A 15,600-nucleotide genomic window follows, 5' to 3' on the forward strand; every position below is an offset into this window, starting at 1 on the left:
ATTGGAGGCCTTCAGCATGAGGCACATGCATGTGCCATGTTTCATTGGCATGTGAAATATAAGCGTTATATATTTTTTTCATTTGAGGCCCTAGGCGGTGGCCTCAAATATCAGAGGCCAGCCGGCCCTGGTTGGATGCAAAGGGGCAGCACCTTTTTGTCTACATTGTTGGTGAGGTGGAGCTCACCGGAAATCATCATCAACAAGCTTCACCTCCTCCCTGCAGTACTGCAAAGGGCGGCCCTCTCAGCAAGGACCCCTTGGCTTTCTTTCTTTCTTTTCCTTTTTTTCTGTTGATGCAGCAGGTTGGAGCTTGCTGGCCACGGCCTCCCCTCCCACATGGTTTAGCGGGTGAACTGAGGTGAGGTGGAGCTTGCCAGAAATCACCACCAGCGATCTCCACCTCCTATCTGCTGAGATGCAAATGGAATTCCTTCCCCCACACTAACAAACATGAGATTTGGAATCATATGAGATTCCAAATCATGTGATTTGGAGTCGCAAGATTCCATTTCCCACGTGATTCCTTTTCGTTTTTGAAAAGGTCAGCCAAATATACCCTAAAAGAGAGGTCCACATTTGTCTATTACAAGCGAGGCTAATTACACTACTAGGATAGCTAAGCTCGCAAAGCAGTAATCTTAACAGATTTAGAAAGTCAAAACTGGCATTGAAGAATATTTACTTAACAATGTTGTAAGATTCATCCACAGCAAAATATGATTTGGTGGTTGAAACAAAAAGATCCTTATGCAGAAAGAACATCTTCCTTGATACATCCTATCACCAACAGCCATAGCTCATCAAATACACTTATACACCTGACATTCACTTCTGAATGAACCATTATCTCAAATCTCAGAAGCAGTGCTTTCCCATTTGAGTAGCTCGCCTGCATTCGAGAATAACCATATAAACAAGGTCCATATAGGAAATGCTGACGAAGATGATAAAAGTACACATATCGCCATTATTCTCAACCCAATATTTATAGAAAAAAAGTACAAAAAATGGCTGTACTACCCCTGAGAATAATGTTATTTCACAAATAACCACAAGATATCACAATATTTCTTGAATATCCACCTGGTCGATTTCTGCTGAACATGGGGATATTTCTGACGATTTTATGCTTCCGCTAAAACACCGTTTTAATGAAACTCAACATTCCAGTTGACATCACCACCGGTACCTATCACTATTTTCATCATCACCATTACCACCACCACCATCACTATTGTCGTTGCCACCACCTCCATCCACCATCTGCATCATTATTACCACCATCACCGCTATCTTTACCATTGCTATCATCTTCATCCACCATCAACATCACCATCGCCATTACCACCACCACTAGGTTTCACTAGTCCTTTAGCAACTAAGTTTCACAACTGAGTTTTGGTGAAAGTTGAATTTCGTTAAAACTTTTAAAGGCTATACAGTTTTAGCGAAATTGGGATTCACTTAGTTTTAGTGAAACTCAGTTGCAATAGAATAGCGAAACTTAGTTGTGGTAGAATAGTAAAACTCAGTTGTTAAACTTAGTTGCTATCCTAGTAGTGATGGTGATGGTGGATGGTGATGGTGACAATGGTGATAATGGTGATGGTGGATGAAAGTGGTGGACCGGTGGCAATGGTGATGGTGACGGTGGTAATGGTGATAGATGGTGGTGAGTGGTGGTGGTGATGATAATAATAGAGAGGTGGTGGTGGTGGTGATGGGGATGATGGGGGTGGAGTGAAAGAAAAGTAGTAAAAATAAAAGGTCTCACAACTGAGATTTATTAGTTATGTTTCAAAAACTGAGTTTCGAGGTGAATCTTAGTTTCGCTGGAAAAAGTGTAGTTTCGCTAAAATGTTGAGTTTTGTTAGAACGGTGTTCTAGTGGAAGGGTAAAATTGTCAGGAATACTCCCATATTTAGCAAAAATTGAGCGGGTGAGATTTGTGGAATATTGCGATATCTTGCGGTTATTCTATGAAATACGATTATTCTCAAGGGTAGTAAAGTCATTTTCCAAAAAAGTAAGAGATAACTCACCAGATGGTTGAAACAATGAAAGAACCTATCATGTCCACATTGTATATATGATTACGGGAACCCACAAGGTTTCCATTTCCTGACTTTAGAACTTAATTGCTCAGGAACAGCTGCTGCCCACTGGTCCAAGTCTGGGAGAGGTCCTGTAAGGGCAAGGAAATTAAGGCTTTCCCCTTCTTCCATTTTTTTCCAGCTAACCTGTTTCAACAGAAAGGATACAATGAACTTCAGATTATATATATATTACAAGTGGCAATGAAATACCAAGGTGCATGAGAGGAAAAGGATCCTTTCAAACCTGGACATACTTTTCCTGAAAAGGCTTTGCACATTGCCTCCAATACGGGATTCTCTCCCAAGACACCATGGGATGAAAGATGCACATGGGCCGTTCCATCACCAAAGCTGGCTTCTTCAGAAAGAGCACCACCACAATTCACCATTATTCGGCCATTTGTCATGAGCTTTCTATCAAGCTTTAACCATGTTGAAACCTGTAACCCATGCAAGATGAAGAAGCTGTGATTAATTTATGGAATTTCTGTCTGGTCAGCATTATCGTGGGAAAATGAAAACTATGTTGCAAAATTCATGCACCAATGTAGTTATAATGAATATCATCCAGTATTAATTTAAATGCTGGTAAATAAGTGAATCACAATTAGTGATTGTGATCCGTGACCATTTCTTTATTGGGTCCTGTCCTGATGAGTTCATACTGGCATTGTAAGAACATGAGCACCTTCAAGGATGTTCACTAGATCACCACAATGGACACTCAAAGAGTTCCACTAAAAGTACCTAAATGAACACTCAAAAGAACCAAGAAAGGTTCATACACAAATACCCACTAAATGGGTATTCAAGAACAAGAGAGAAAAAAATAGTAATATTATTGATTGTAATCCACACAAAAACATACAAATGAGGAGAGAATACCCCATATTTATACACAAAAAGAGGATGAGAGGAGAGAATCGTTGGGCTCTGGGCTCTCAACGACTCTTGTATTGACTAGTCAAATGTTTGACTAATCCAATACAAATTAAACTAAAAAAAGTAAAAAGGTAAAAAATCCTATACAAACTAAACTAAAAAATAAAAAGGTAAAAAATCCTAGATACATTATTTTTAACACTCTCCCTCAAACCTACGGTTGAATAACCAAAAGTTTGTTCAAGAAAGTGAAATCTAGAAGCTGCGAGAGGTTTGGTAAAGAAATTTGCCAATTGATATTATGAAGAAACATAGGGAAGATCAATAATGTCGTGTAAGAATTCCTCTCATACATAGTAACAATCCATCTCAATGTGTTTGGTTTGTTCGTGAAATGTCTGGTTACTGGCAATGTAAATGAAACTTTTGTTGTCACAGTATAGTCGTGATGCTCATTTACTCTGAACACCCATGTCATTTAGCAATCTCCTTAGCCAGACCTCTTTCATAGTAGTTGTAGCCATGACTGTACTTTGCTTCAGTTGATGAAAGAGACTTTTTGCTGCTTTTTGCACCTCCAAGAAATTAATGATTCACCTAAAAATATAAAAAAACCAATAGTTAAGTGTCAGTTATTTGGATCTCATATCCGGGCCGCATCAGTGTAAGCAATTAAATCTGAGGAAGAAGCAGACAAAAAAAGTCCTCGAAAAATAGAAGTTTTAATATATCTAATAATGTGTAAAACAACTCTCATATGAACAGTGGTAGGAGCATGCTGAAATTGGCTTGTTGTGTGGACTGCATGTGCAATATCAGGTCTCATAATTGAGAGATATGACAGTGCCCCGACAAATTGTCTGTAAGGTGTTGGATTTTCAAGTGATTCTTCATCATCAATCTTCATTTTGACATTTACAACTTCGGGAGTGTTGAACTTCTCATCTGAGATATCAGACCTGTCAACAATATCTAGAGCAAACTTAGATTGAGTCAGCAAATAGCCTCTAGAAGAATAAGCAACTTTTAAAAAACCCAAATCACTCATTTTAAAATGTGTTTTGAGAAACCGTTTAATGTTTTCAACTCTCTGTTTATCACTTTCAGTGATGATCATGTCGTCCACGTAGAGGAAAAGGATAATAATACCTGCATCAGAAATCTTAACAAACAAAGTTGTGTCAGTCAGATAAGATTGAAAACCAAAATTAAGCATAACTTGACTAAACTTGTCATATCAAGTCTTTGGTGATTGTTTAAGGCCATATAGGAACTTATCTAAACGAAAAACTTTTCATTTAGGAATAATAATGCTAGGTGGTGGTTCCATATAAACTTCTTCATCCAAGCTTCCATTGAGAAACACATTTTTAACATCCATTTGATATATAGTCATTTCTTTATAGAGGCAAGAGCTACTAAGGTATTAATTGTGGTCATTCTAGCAACTAGAGCAAAGGTCTCCTCATAGTTTGTTCTATACTCTTAGAAATATCCTTTGGCAACTAATCTGGCCTTATACCTTTCAAGAGTTCTGTCACTCTTGGTTTTAACTTTATACATTCATCGACAACCTATTGGCTTTTTATCTTTTTGAATGTCTTGAATAGCCCAAGTATTTGCCTTTTCTAAGGCATTTAATTCTACTGTCATTGCTTCTACCCACTCAGGATGTTCCTTTACTGCATAATAGTTGGAAGGTTTTATGTAGAAATGTATTAATGCAATGTAGGCTTGATACTTAGATGAAAAAGACTCATAGGACAAAATTTTCAAGGATTTTTGACACTCTAGATGACCTTCTTGTTTGTATCTCTTCTTGTTTTTCATTACTCTTCCTGTTTTCATTACTGACATATTTTTCGAGAGCACATGGATGTTCTAAATTACCACGCCTAGAGTATTGAATACAATCTTGATAATTCTGAGATGATTCTTCACTTATCATATCATTTTTAGCTTCTTGGCTTTCATCAATATCACACTCATCAATCTTTGGAACTAAATCCAACAAAAAAGAATGCTTATTTATTTCCTTAGTTTTCTCACTTTCAAAAAAACTCTTTTTCTAAAAAGGATACATTTCTTGACAGATATAACTTTTTAGTTTTAAAGTAAAAACATCTGTAACTGTTTTGATAATTGGCATATCCTAGAAAAACACAAGAAATAGCACAAGGAGAGAGTTTGTCATTTTTGTTAGAAAAAATGAAACATTTGCATAAAAAAACCAACCTAGAGTAATATGAGATTTGTTTGAAAAGTTTTTCAATAGAAGATATATCTTTTAAGGAAGAGCATGGCATTCTGTTAATAAGATAAACTGCAATTAGAGTGGCTTCAACCCAAAAAAATTTAGGTACTTGATTTATAATAAGTAAAGTCCTTATTGTTTTTATAATATGCCTATGCTTTTTTTCAGCTAAACCATTTTGTTGAGGGGCATAGGGACATGATCTTTGATGTGTGATATCGTATAGATTTAAATAATCTTTAAATTCTTTTGATAAAAACTCTCTCCCTGAATCAGTGCGAAAGATGAAAATATCATTCTTAAATTGATTTTTGACTAGATTATGAAATATCTGGAAGTGTGAGAAAACTTCAGACTTATGTTTAAGAAAATAAATTCAAAAACCTCGCAGGTAAGCTCGTCGTCGTCGCTTCCTCCCGTCGGCGACCTCGCAGGTAAGCCGCTACCTCTTTCTCTCTCCACCTCTGTCTTCTTCCCCTTCTTTGTGCCACCGAGTGGTATCCCATGTGGTAAGCAGGGGCCCGTGTCATGCTGGAGGACCGGGATCGAACCCCTCTGCCACATGGAGGCCACTATTGTTCTGGCAGGGGTTTTACCCCGACCACTCCTTCGCGGCAGACAGGGGTTCGCGACAGACAGGGGTCTCAGTCGTCGTGCCTCCTTTCGCTCCGGTAGCTCGGTCGACGACCCCGAGCACACTAGTCACCTCACCTTCTCCTCCTTGTGTTCGGCAGACACCCTGACGACCCTCGCTTGAGTCGTTCCTCGCTGTCGGCATCCCTAGGCCTCCCCTCCAAAACATCGGTTCTAAGGTACGGGTTTTTCTATTAAATATAGGTGAGAAATCGAAGCCCGGTTCAATTTCCATGCAATAACTTGGATAAAAATCCATGTAAGGATGTGTAGGTGGTGTTTTGTCCCTAAGCTACATGGATCTTTTCACATATGGATGTATTTTATGTTTCCTTCATCCTGTATCAAAAGAAAAAAAATTTAAGTTCAATATCCTGATATTCTTATTTGGCATTGATAAATACATTGACATCCTTGACCCGAGTGTTACATTAGTCATTCTTTTTTTAGTATGTTTCATAAATAAAATCAGTCTCTATGTGTTTCAAAAGTGGTGATTTTTCTGTAAATCAAAAATCTGGATTTGTGGGCTCATATTAGTAAACTTTCTGTATATAAAGACGGAAACTATGGGCTGGGTATAGGTAGTAGAATTCCTTTTGTGTCAGGCCCCATGGATAAAACTTTGTGTTGCTTATTGCATTTTCTGAAATAGTCTAAATGGAAATCGGGGTAAAACTTTACATATTATCATGAACATATTTTGTTAGGTTCAATGACCAAGTGACTGTATAGGAGATCCATCGACAGGAAATAATTTCTGTTGTAAGATTAATAACTGAAATTAATTATCTGGATGAGAAACCTTCTTTCCTAAGTATAATATGAGATTGAATACGATATGTTTGTGGGGCTACCTGAGGCAACACACATTGACAGAACGCAGTCCCTCGCTTTAGTCCAATTAAGAAGATCATCTCTTATTGGAATCATACTCTATAAACAATGCCTGGTTATGTGATTAGTGAAATCTGGAATTTCAATCTCTCTATGCATGATAAATTTCAAGAATGTGTTATATACATGCACTTTGATTTCACTACATGTTAAGATTGGAATTGTTTATATGTTTGATGTGACATGCTTAAGCATTATTCTATGATAAAGTTTGCTTCAAGTGCATGGGCATAGATAAGATTTATGTGTGTTTTGCATGTACATAAATGCATGAAAGCTCACTTGTCCAACTTAAGATGATTCATGGATAGAAACATGTTTGTGAATTGATCATATAAAGGTACATGCACATGAATACCGAGCACATGCACAGGTTAAATTTGCATATATGAATGTTATATTTCATGCATATTGTTAATTGGTAGATATATGAATGTGCATTTGGAGGTATGTTGACATTATTTCGGATATTGCCTGCGTTATAGTTTTTGTATATGGTGCCTCGATGATCGAAATGAATCATAGTGGGTCAGGTGGGCCTCGAGCTATGGTTTGCTCTCTCTCTATGTACTTTTAAATGCATCGCAAAAATCACATTTATTTTTATTGCACTATATTGCACTGTTCTATATTTTACACAGGCGGGAGTCCCGTGATGGTTCTTGCAGGGGTAGATGCGAGCTTTTGCCTTTGCTTTTGCATGTTGAATTGCAAAACTCAATAATTGGCTTTTAATAAAAAGATAATGAATAAGAACAATGTAATATACGTTCTGAGATCTCTTATCAGAAGAATGAGAATCTTAGAAATTCGGTTTTGGAGGACCATGAAGATACAAAAACTCTGTGTGCTTTACTTATTACCCTTGAACCCGATATTGAGGTTCTTCTCCTGACCACGGTTTTAGGGAGAGTACGCAACTTTGCCTGGAGGTGATGTGTAGACACAGCTGTTGTTTTGGTATACCAAGAAAAGTGACACTTGTGGATGCTGATGTCCCTAGTATCCCCGACATTATATGTTGTTTTCTAATGTTCCGATGTATGGTGTTATTTTCTGATACCGGTCGAGGGCTAAGTTTGGAACTCAGTAATAAAATACAAATTGTGTATTAAGCTACCTTGGAAACCTAACTTGACCTCGGAGATTTTACCCGTTTGGTATATATGCGGGCAACAGTAATTAAAAAGAATAACTTAAATTGTATGCAGTTAATAGGGCATGCATATGGAAACGAAAACTCTAAGGGAAGATAATACAGTGTTCATGCATTGCACATAAGTCATGCATATTCCTGCTATGCATTAGATCATGCACATTTTACTTGTTCTTTTAATTATTACATGTTGGTGGATGCATTATGTTTAAGTTCTAATGCATGTTAAATGCCTTGCTTACTTAAATGGTAATCATGTTATTTGTTAAATGTTTCTTCATGCTTAATAAATGCTCACTGTTGCATGAATGCTTACTTGAATTATGTAATTGTCATAATTGTATTCATCTGAATTATTGCATGAAATCTTATCTGTATTCTTTATACTCATTTATTTTATTAGAGGGATTCGTACGCAGAATTCTTCGGATTTCTGACGCCCTCTATTTATGATTTTTCACAGTTGTAAGAGACCAGTGAAGCGACTAGCTTCTGGTAGAGTTTCGAGTGTCACGTTTTTATTAGATAGTTCACAGAGAGACAACGTGACTCAGTCTTTTTCTTTATTTACTTTTATGTCATTAAAATAACTCTAATATGTCTTTTGCAATTATTGTTAGATACTCTTTCTTTCTTTCATGATTAATAAATAATAACTTGTTATGGTTTGGGATGATAAGTGTAAGTTCTACTGTGGTTGGTTGTTTTATCCAATTGGGAGTGGAACTGTAAAGGCCCCGGGTTTCTGGGAAGATTTTCGTAATGGTTTAAAATTTTTTTTTGCGTTTTCAAGGGGTATGAGTTGGGGTTGTTACAAATTCTGTATCCAACATTTGTGAGATGAAAATCTTATATCACACCCATGATTCGAGAGTTGAGAAACCGAAAGTAAATTTAAGTTTAATTTAGGTATAAATCTAATTTTTGGAATAAAAAAACCTTGTTTTTCAAAATTTCCAATTCCTTTTACTTCAAGAGATGTTCCATCCGCGGTTGAAACAAAGGACGGAGAGCGATTATTTGAGTAATCGAAAAACGAACTTATACTTGGGGTCATGTGAAAAGAAACACCCGAGTCTAAAAGTCATGATGTCTTACCAGAAGGAGAAGAGGTTGACATGACGACTCTGAAAATAGCCCATTTGAGAAGAGGTTGAAGAGCATCCACAATTTTTTGCAATGAGAGAGCTCCACTTGAAGATGAAGAGCATTCTTCCTTTTGAGGTTGGGATGTGGTAGCCATGGCTAGCAACTTTTTCCATTTTGGGCATATTGGCTTGATGTGCCCCGGTTCCTTACAAAAGTGGCACAAGAGCTTGCTATATTTTTTTTTTCCTCCTTGGTCCCTTAAACTTTGGTTTTGATTCTTGAAATGAGGAGGCTTGTAGGTTCTTAAATTGCTCCCCGGTCTTGAAACGACATTAACACCTTCATTTTCTTCATGATTGGAAGGTGTGGGTAGAACACTTGGGTTATTCTTACTTATACCCATATGTGTCTGTTCCCCCACTTAGTTTAGTAATTACATCTTCAATAGAGGGGGGAGTGAAAGCGGATAGTAGAGAGGAACGAATTTGCTCGAATTCGGGCCTAAGTCCGTTTAGGAAGTTAAAGAAGTGATGTTTCTCTAATTGCTTGTATCTAAGTTCAATAGCTTCACCACTCCATTTGGACTCCAACATGGAAAGCTCATCCTAAATAGAGGATAATTCGACAAAGTACTCTCGAATAGATATCTCATTTTGTTGTAGGGTAAAAGTCATTTTTTGAAGGTAGTACTTGTGAGACAAGTTTCTTGATGTATACATCTTCTCAAGATATTGCCAAGCTTCAGAAGCTTTCTTGAATTTGATGATGTTGGCATTGATCTTGGTTTCAACGGATGAGAAGATCAAAGATAGAATCTTGAAATTTCTCATTTCCCATTCGTCATGTTTCTTTGAAAAATTTTCAAGAGCCTTTTGTCTTTCTTCACCTTCAAGAATTTTTATTTCTCCTCTTTCAACCATCGCAATTTTTTGTTCGGGTTCTGGTATTGAACCTTAAACATATCCCCAAAGCCCCTTTCCTTTGATATGGGCTTCCATGTTTCCGGCCCAAACATGATAATTTAAGCCATTGAGTTTAAACCCAAGGAAGAAGTGTGTCTTTTTTGCTCATTAGAGAGGATAGAAGGTGAATAAAGATATGTACCACAATGAAAATCTAGATCTTTCTTGATGAAGAAGCCTTCTAAAATATTGAACGAAGGAATGGATTCACACCAATCTCTAAATGCTTGAAGGCACGTTTTTCGAGGCACCCAAGAATGTGAAGAATAACACGATCTTTCTTCTTCAAACATTGCTCTGATACCATGTAAAAGTATCAACAAGATACTATAATCAAGACCCAATATTCTTGATGAAAGACAAGTGCACACATGCACAATAAGAACACTAAGAATACTTGTGCACAAAAGCACAAATCAATCAATCTCACAAATGCACTAAAAAAAGAATATAATCTTTATTGAACACTTAGACTTTGACCCAAAGCCATACAAAAAACAATATAGGGAGGCCCTTTTTATAAGGCAAGAGAAGACCCTTGGAGTGGCTCCCACATAGTCGTTGGAGGGGCCCAACGACTAGTGGTGGCCCCCCTAAGGTATAAAAGTATATTGAAAAAAGAAAAAAGAATTTACAAAAAACATATTCAAGAATTGAATATGCGTAAAAAGGGAGAAAAGACGAAACTACCCCTACAACTAATAGTATATATATTATATATATATAAGGTAATACATATACATATATATATATATATATAATATATGTATATGTATCTACCTATTATATATATATAAAATATATATTGGATTACAATATTCGATTACATAATTTAACAATGTTAGCATAGATGTGCATATCATGAACAAATGAATTTTGAAATTTGATTGATGTTGCATCAATACGATTATGTATATATATGAATGAGATACATGAGATGAATCATAAAAACAAAATGTATATTGCAAGCATGTGTTCATATGCATATTTAAATTGTTTTATATGTACATTCATAGTGTGTGTATGAATGAATGTGCATTTGCAAACATGTTTGGATAATTGTGTGATCACATGTTCACTGTAGTTTTTGCGTAAGATGCACCAGTAGTCAGATGTGAACCACTGTAGGGCCATGTGGGCCATGAGCAGGTATTGCTCTAAATTTTATTTTATGCATTGCAAAATCTATTTGAACTATTAATTTATAAATTAATTCCGTTGTTAAATTTTATAACGACAGTGAAAAGCTTTTCATCGGCGGTGACCTTAATGGACATGTAGGCATTAGTAGGGATGAATTTGAGAGTATCCATGGAGGCTATGGTATAGGAGAAAGAAACAAAAGTGGAGAAATGATTTTAGATTTTGGTTTGTCCTATGATATGATCTTAGCAAACACTTGGTTTAGGAAGAGGGAGTCTCACCTAGTAACATTTAAAAGTGGGGTTAATATGAGTCAGATTGATTTTTTCCTACTTAAAAAGAGAGATAGGGGTTGTTGCATCGATTGTAAGGTTATACCGGGAGAAAGTGTAGCTACACAACATAGAGTCTTAATTTTAGATCTTAGAATTAGACAATGCCGCAAAAGGGATAGACATAGGATAGATCCTAGAATTAAGTGGTGGGCACTGAAAAGAGCTAAACAAAGAATATTTGTAGAGCAGGTAGTTAAGGAAGTTAATTGGTGTCTCGAGGAGGATTCAGAATCAATGTGGAATAAGATAGCGGGTGATATGAGAAAGGTGGCTAAGGAGGTATTGGGCGAGTCTAAAGGCGGTGCACCGCTAGGTAAGGATATATCATGGTGGAACGAGGATGTCAAATTAGCTATTAAGGTTAAAAGAGAGTGTTATAGAAATCTAAGTAAGAGTCGTGATAATGAGAATTTGGAGAAGTATATGATAGCAAAGAAAGAAGCTAAAAAAGTAGTATGAAACGCGAGGGATAAGGTATATAAGGAGGTTTATGACAAGTTGGATACCAAAGAGAGCGAGAAGGATATTTATAGGCTTGCAAAGATGAGAGATAAGAAATCGAGGGATCTGGGTATGATTAGATGTATCAAAGATGAAACACAAAGGGTTTTAGTTAAAGATGAGGAGATAAATGAGAGATAGAAAGATTATTTTGATAAGCTATTTAATGGAAGTCATGCCCAGGATCTTTGAGACTTGTCCATTCTTTTTCATGAGATGAATCGTGACTTCATGCGCAAGATTCAAAAGAAAGAAATTGCAGAGGCTTTGAAGAAAATGAAATCAAGAAGGGCAGTTGACACATATGGTATACCTATCGAGGCTTGGAAATGCTTGGGAGAGAAAGGTTTAGAATGGTTGACAAATCTTTTTAACAAGATTTGGAGGACAAATAAGATGCCTAATGAGTGGAAGAAGAGTATTTTGGTGCCTCTATATAAGAATAAGGGTGATATACAAGATTGCACAAACTATCGTGGTATAAAACTCATGAGTCATACTATGAAACTTGGGGAGAGGGTGATTGAGTTTAAGTTGAGGAAGGTTGTCATGATATCGGAGAATCAATTTGGTTTTATGCCTAGAAGATCAACTATGGAAGCTATACATCTTCTTAGACAACTTATTGCGAGAAATAGAGGAACAAAGATTTGCATATGGTTTTTATTGATTTGGAGAAGGCATACGATAGAGTACCTACGGACGTTCTCTGCTGGACAATGATGAAAAAAGGTGTTTCTCTCAAGTATATTAGTATAATTAAGGATATGTATGAAGGAGTAGTAACCAATGTCTACACTTGTGGAGGGGTGACAACCAATTTTCCTATAACGGTTGGGTTACATCAAGGATCTGCTTTAAGCCCTTTCCTATTTGCTATAGTGATGGATGAGCTTACGAGATCAATTCAAGAAAATGTGTCGTGGTGTATGTTGTTTGCTGATGATATTGTTTTGATTGATGAGTCTAGAGCTGGGGTTAATGCTAAGTGAGAATTATGGAGACAAACATTGGAAGCAAGAGGTTTTAAGTTGAGTAAGAGTAAGACAAAATATATGGAATGTCGGTTTAGTAAGCAACGAAGTAGTGATGGGAGTATAGTGAAGCTTGGTGAGCAAGAAATACCGGTAGATGATTGTTTCAAATATTTGGGATCTATCATTCAAAAGTATGGAGAAATTGATGGAGATGTAAATCATACGATAAAGGTTGGGTGGATGAAATGGAAAAGTGCAAGTGGAGTGTTGTGCGGTCGTAGAATGCCATTGCGGTTGAAGGGAAAGTTTTATAGGACGACTATTAGGGCCACTTTACTATATGGTATGGAATGTTGGGCTGCCAAGAGACATCATATTCAAAAAATGAGTGTAGCTGAGATGAGTATGCTTAGATGGATGTGTGGAAATACAATAAAAGATAAGTTTCGGAACAAGGAGATACGTAAGAAGGTAGGCATTGCACCCATTGAAAATAAGATGAGAGAGAATCGTTTACGATGGTTTGGACATATTCGGCGAAGGCCTAATGATGCTCCAGTTAAAAGGATGGAGAAATGAGAAAATATATTAGTTAAAAGAGGTCGGGATAGGCCTAGGAAGACTTGGATGGAGATGATAGGAAAGGATATGAATGCTTTGAACCTCACCGAGGACATGTCATTGGATAAAAATGATTGGAGGAGAAGGATTCATGTGGAAGACCCAGAATGATTTTCTTTGTTGGTTCATATCGCCAACCCCAATTGTTTTGGGATGAAGGCGTTGTTGTTGTTGTTGTTGTTGTTAAATTTTATAACGAGCAACTGTTTCATGTTGTGTTTTGCATGTTGATTTGCAAAACGAAGCTTTTGTAAAGAACTTGTCTTTTGATAAAAAGATAAAAGACATAAAATAATGTAATTAATATTGTTCCTAGATGTCCATTCCACAATGTGGGAATCCTGGATGGCGATTTTGAGAAACCATGAGGATACTAAAACTCCATCTGTGATTGTGCCCCTGAACCTGATATGGTGGTTCACCTACTGACCATAGTTTTAGAGAGTTTCCGCCACATTGCCTGGGGGGGAGTGTGTAGACACAACTGTTGTTATTAGTATACCAAGAAAGTGACATCAGTGGATGTTGATTTTCCTGGTGTCCCGACATTAGATATTGATTTCTAATGTTCCGATGGATGGTGTTGATTTCTGATATCGGTCAAGGGCCAAGTATGAAACCCAATAATAAAATACAAATTGTGTGTTAAGCTATAATTGAGAACCTATCTTGAACATCGAGAATTGTTGTACCCGTTTTGAGTATCAACGAGTTTTAATGAAAAGTGAAACTAAATTTGTGTGCATTTAATAGGGACATGCATACAAAAGAAAACTTTGATAATATGTTAATAAATTACTCATGCATGTGCATTGATATTGTGCATATTTATAGTTCCTCAATTAGTTCATACATCTTTACCTGTTTTCATTCCATATGAGATAGTGTTGTTACATGCTAATTGTTATTAAATGCATGATCGATTATTTGGATTATGAGATAGTTGTAGTTATGTTCTTCTAAAAATATTGCATGGATTTGATTTATACCTCTCTTGCTTATTGAGATCTTTAGAGGACTTCGTACACAAGATCTTTGATTCTGACCCTGTGCTCTTTATGTTTTTCACAGGACCTGAAGCCCAATGATAAGGACATCTGCTATATGGGGCTTACGAGGTTGCGTGACTACTTTATGATATTTTCTTTGGGACAGAGTGGCTCCATTATTATTGACATTTATTTGATTATATTCTTAAACTTTAATTATTGATGAATAAATTTAACTAGTTGATTATTGAGTTAATGTAAGATTCCTTGTGATTTGGATTGTGTAATGTCTGTAAGGCCCCGGATCTTTGGGTATGGTTTCCGCAATTGTTTTTTAAAAAAAAAAATTACTTTTCAACGGAGATGAGTTGGGGTCATTACAGTTAAATAGTAACAAGAGACTTCAATTACAGAAGTTGCCTCAATGACATCAAATAAAGTTGGCTGCTGATCAAAGCCAACCACTCATTGGAGATGGCATCAAATGCTTCCTGCTAAAGTAACATTGGTCCACTAATCCCTTAGTTCTTTATGTGTTAAAGTGATGAAAGGATAGACAGAACCCTGATTAATGCAAACAAAATGACACGAATCACAAAATTGACATCGAAAAAAGGTTGAATAGTTCTGAATCTGGTGTACTAGCAAGCCTGTAATAGCATTCAATTCAAGTCAAGGATGCCAGTTCCAACATGGTCAACCAAGTTTTCAGACTGCTTTTGTCATCTAGTCAAATACCATTAAAGTTTGTATAGATCAGTAGATTATAAAAGGATAAGGGTTTTCTTTCCGAAAGGAAAGTGTGTTAGCATAAAGACAAGCAAAGGACATGTTATGCACATGTAAAGGACAAAGCAAATTAAGAAGGTTGGGTGTCTCTGCATTGATTGGAAAATTAATGGATACATAAAATGTTTTCCTTTATTCAAGTGAGAGCATAAAAAAACCAATCTAACAGGAACTGCATTGTATTTCAACAAACAGGAGAGGTATGTGAAATAAACCTCTTGCAATTGTGGCAGAACCATCCCATCAGCAAATAAGTCCACCACAATACCTGAA

The 15,600-nt window shown here is 36.5% G+C and overlaps 1 protein-coding gene across 2 annotated transcripts in view; it reads right to left on the reverse strand.

Moving 5' to 3' along the window:
* Positions 1-649: 649 nt before the first annotated feature.
* LOC149842556 (uncharacterized) overlaps positions 650-15,600 on the reverse strand; it is a 34,166-nt gene continuing 19,215 nt past the window's right edge. Inside the window, exons 6-9 of one of the 2 annotated variants that reach the window (XM_089999276.1) lie at positions 15,543-15,595; positions 2,354-2,539; positions 2,046-2,243; positions 650-892 (exon numbers count right to left, since the gene is read on the reverse strand). In XM_089999276.1, the coding sequence (XP_089855402.1) occupies positions 2,097-2,243; positions 2,354-2,539; positions 15,543-15,595 (386 nt within the window). In that variant the 3' untranslated portion in view covers positions 650-892; positions 2,046-2,096. Of the gene's footprint in view, positions 893-2,045; positions 2,244-2,343; positions 2,540-15,542; positions 15,596-15,600 lie in introns of those variants that run through there. The other variant, XM_089999277.1, reaches the window with a different exon arrangement.

The sequence above is a fragment of the Nuphar pumila genome, chromosome 3 (genome assembly GCF_984573655.1).
Source record: "Nuphar pumila chromosome 3, dmNupPumi1.hap1.1, whole genome shotgun sequence".
Lineage (NCBI taxonomy): Eukaryota > Viridiplantae > Streptophyta > Magnoliopsida > Nymphaeales > Nymphaeaceae > Nuphar > Nuphar pumila.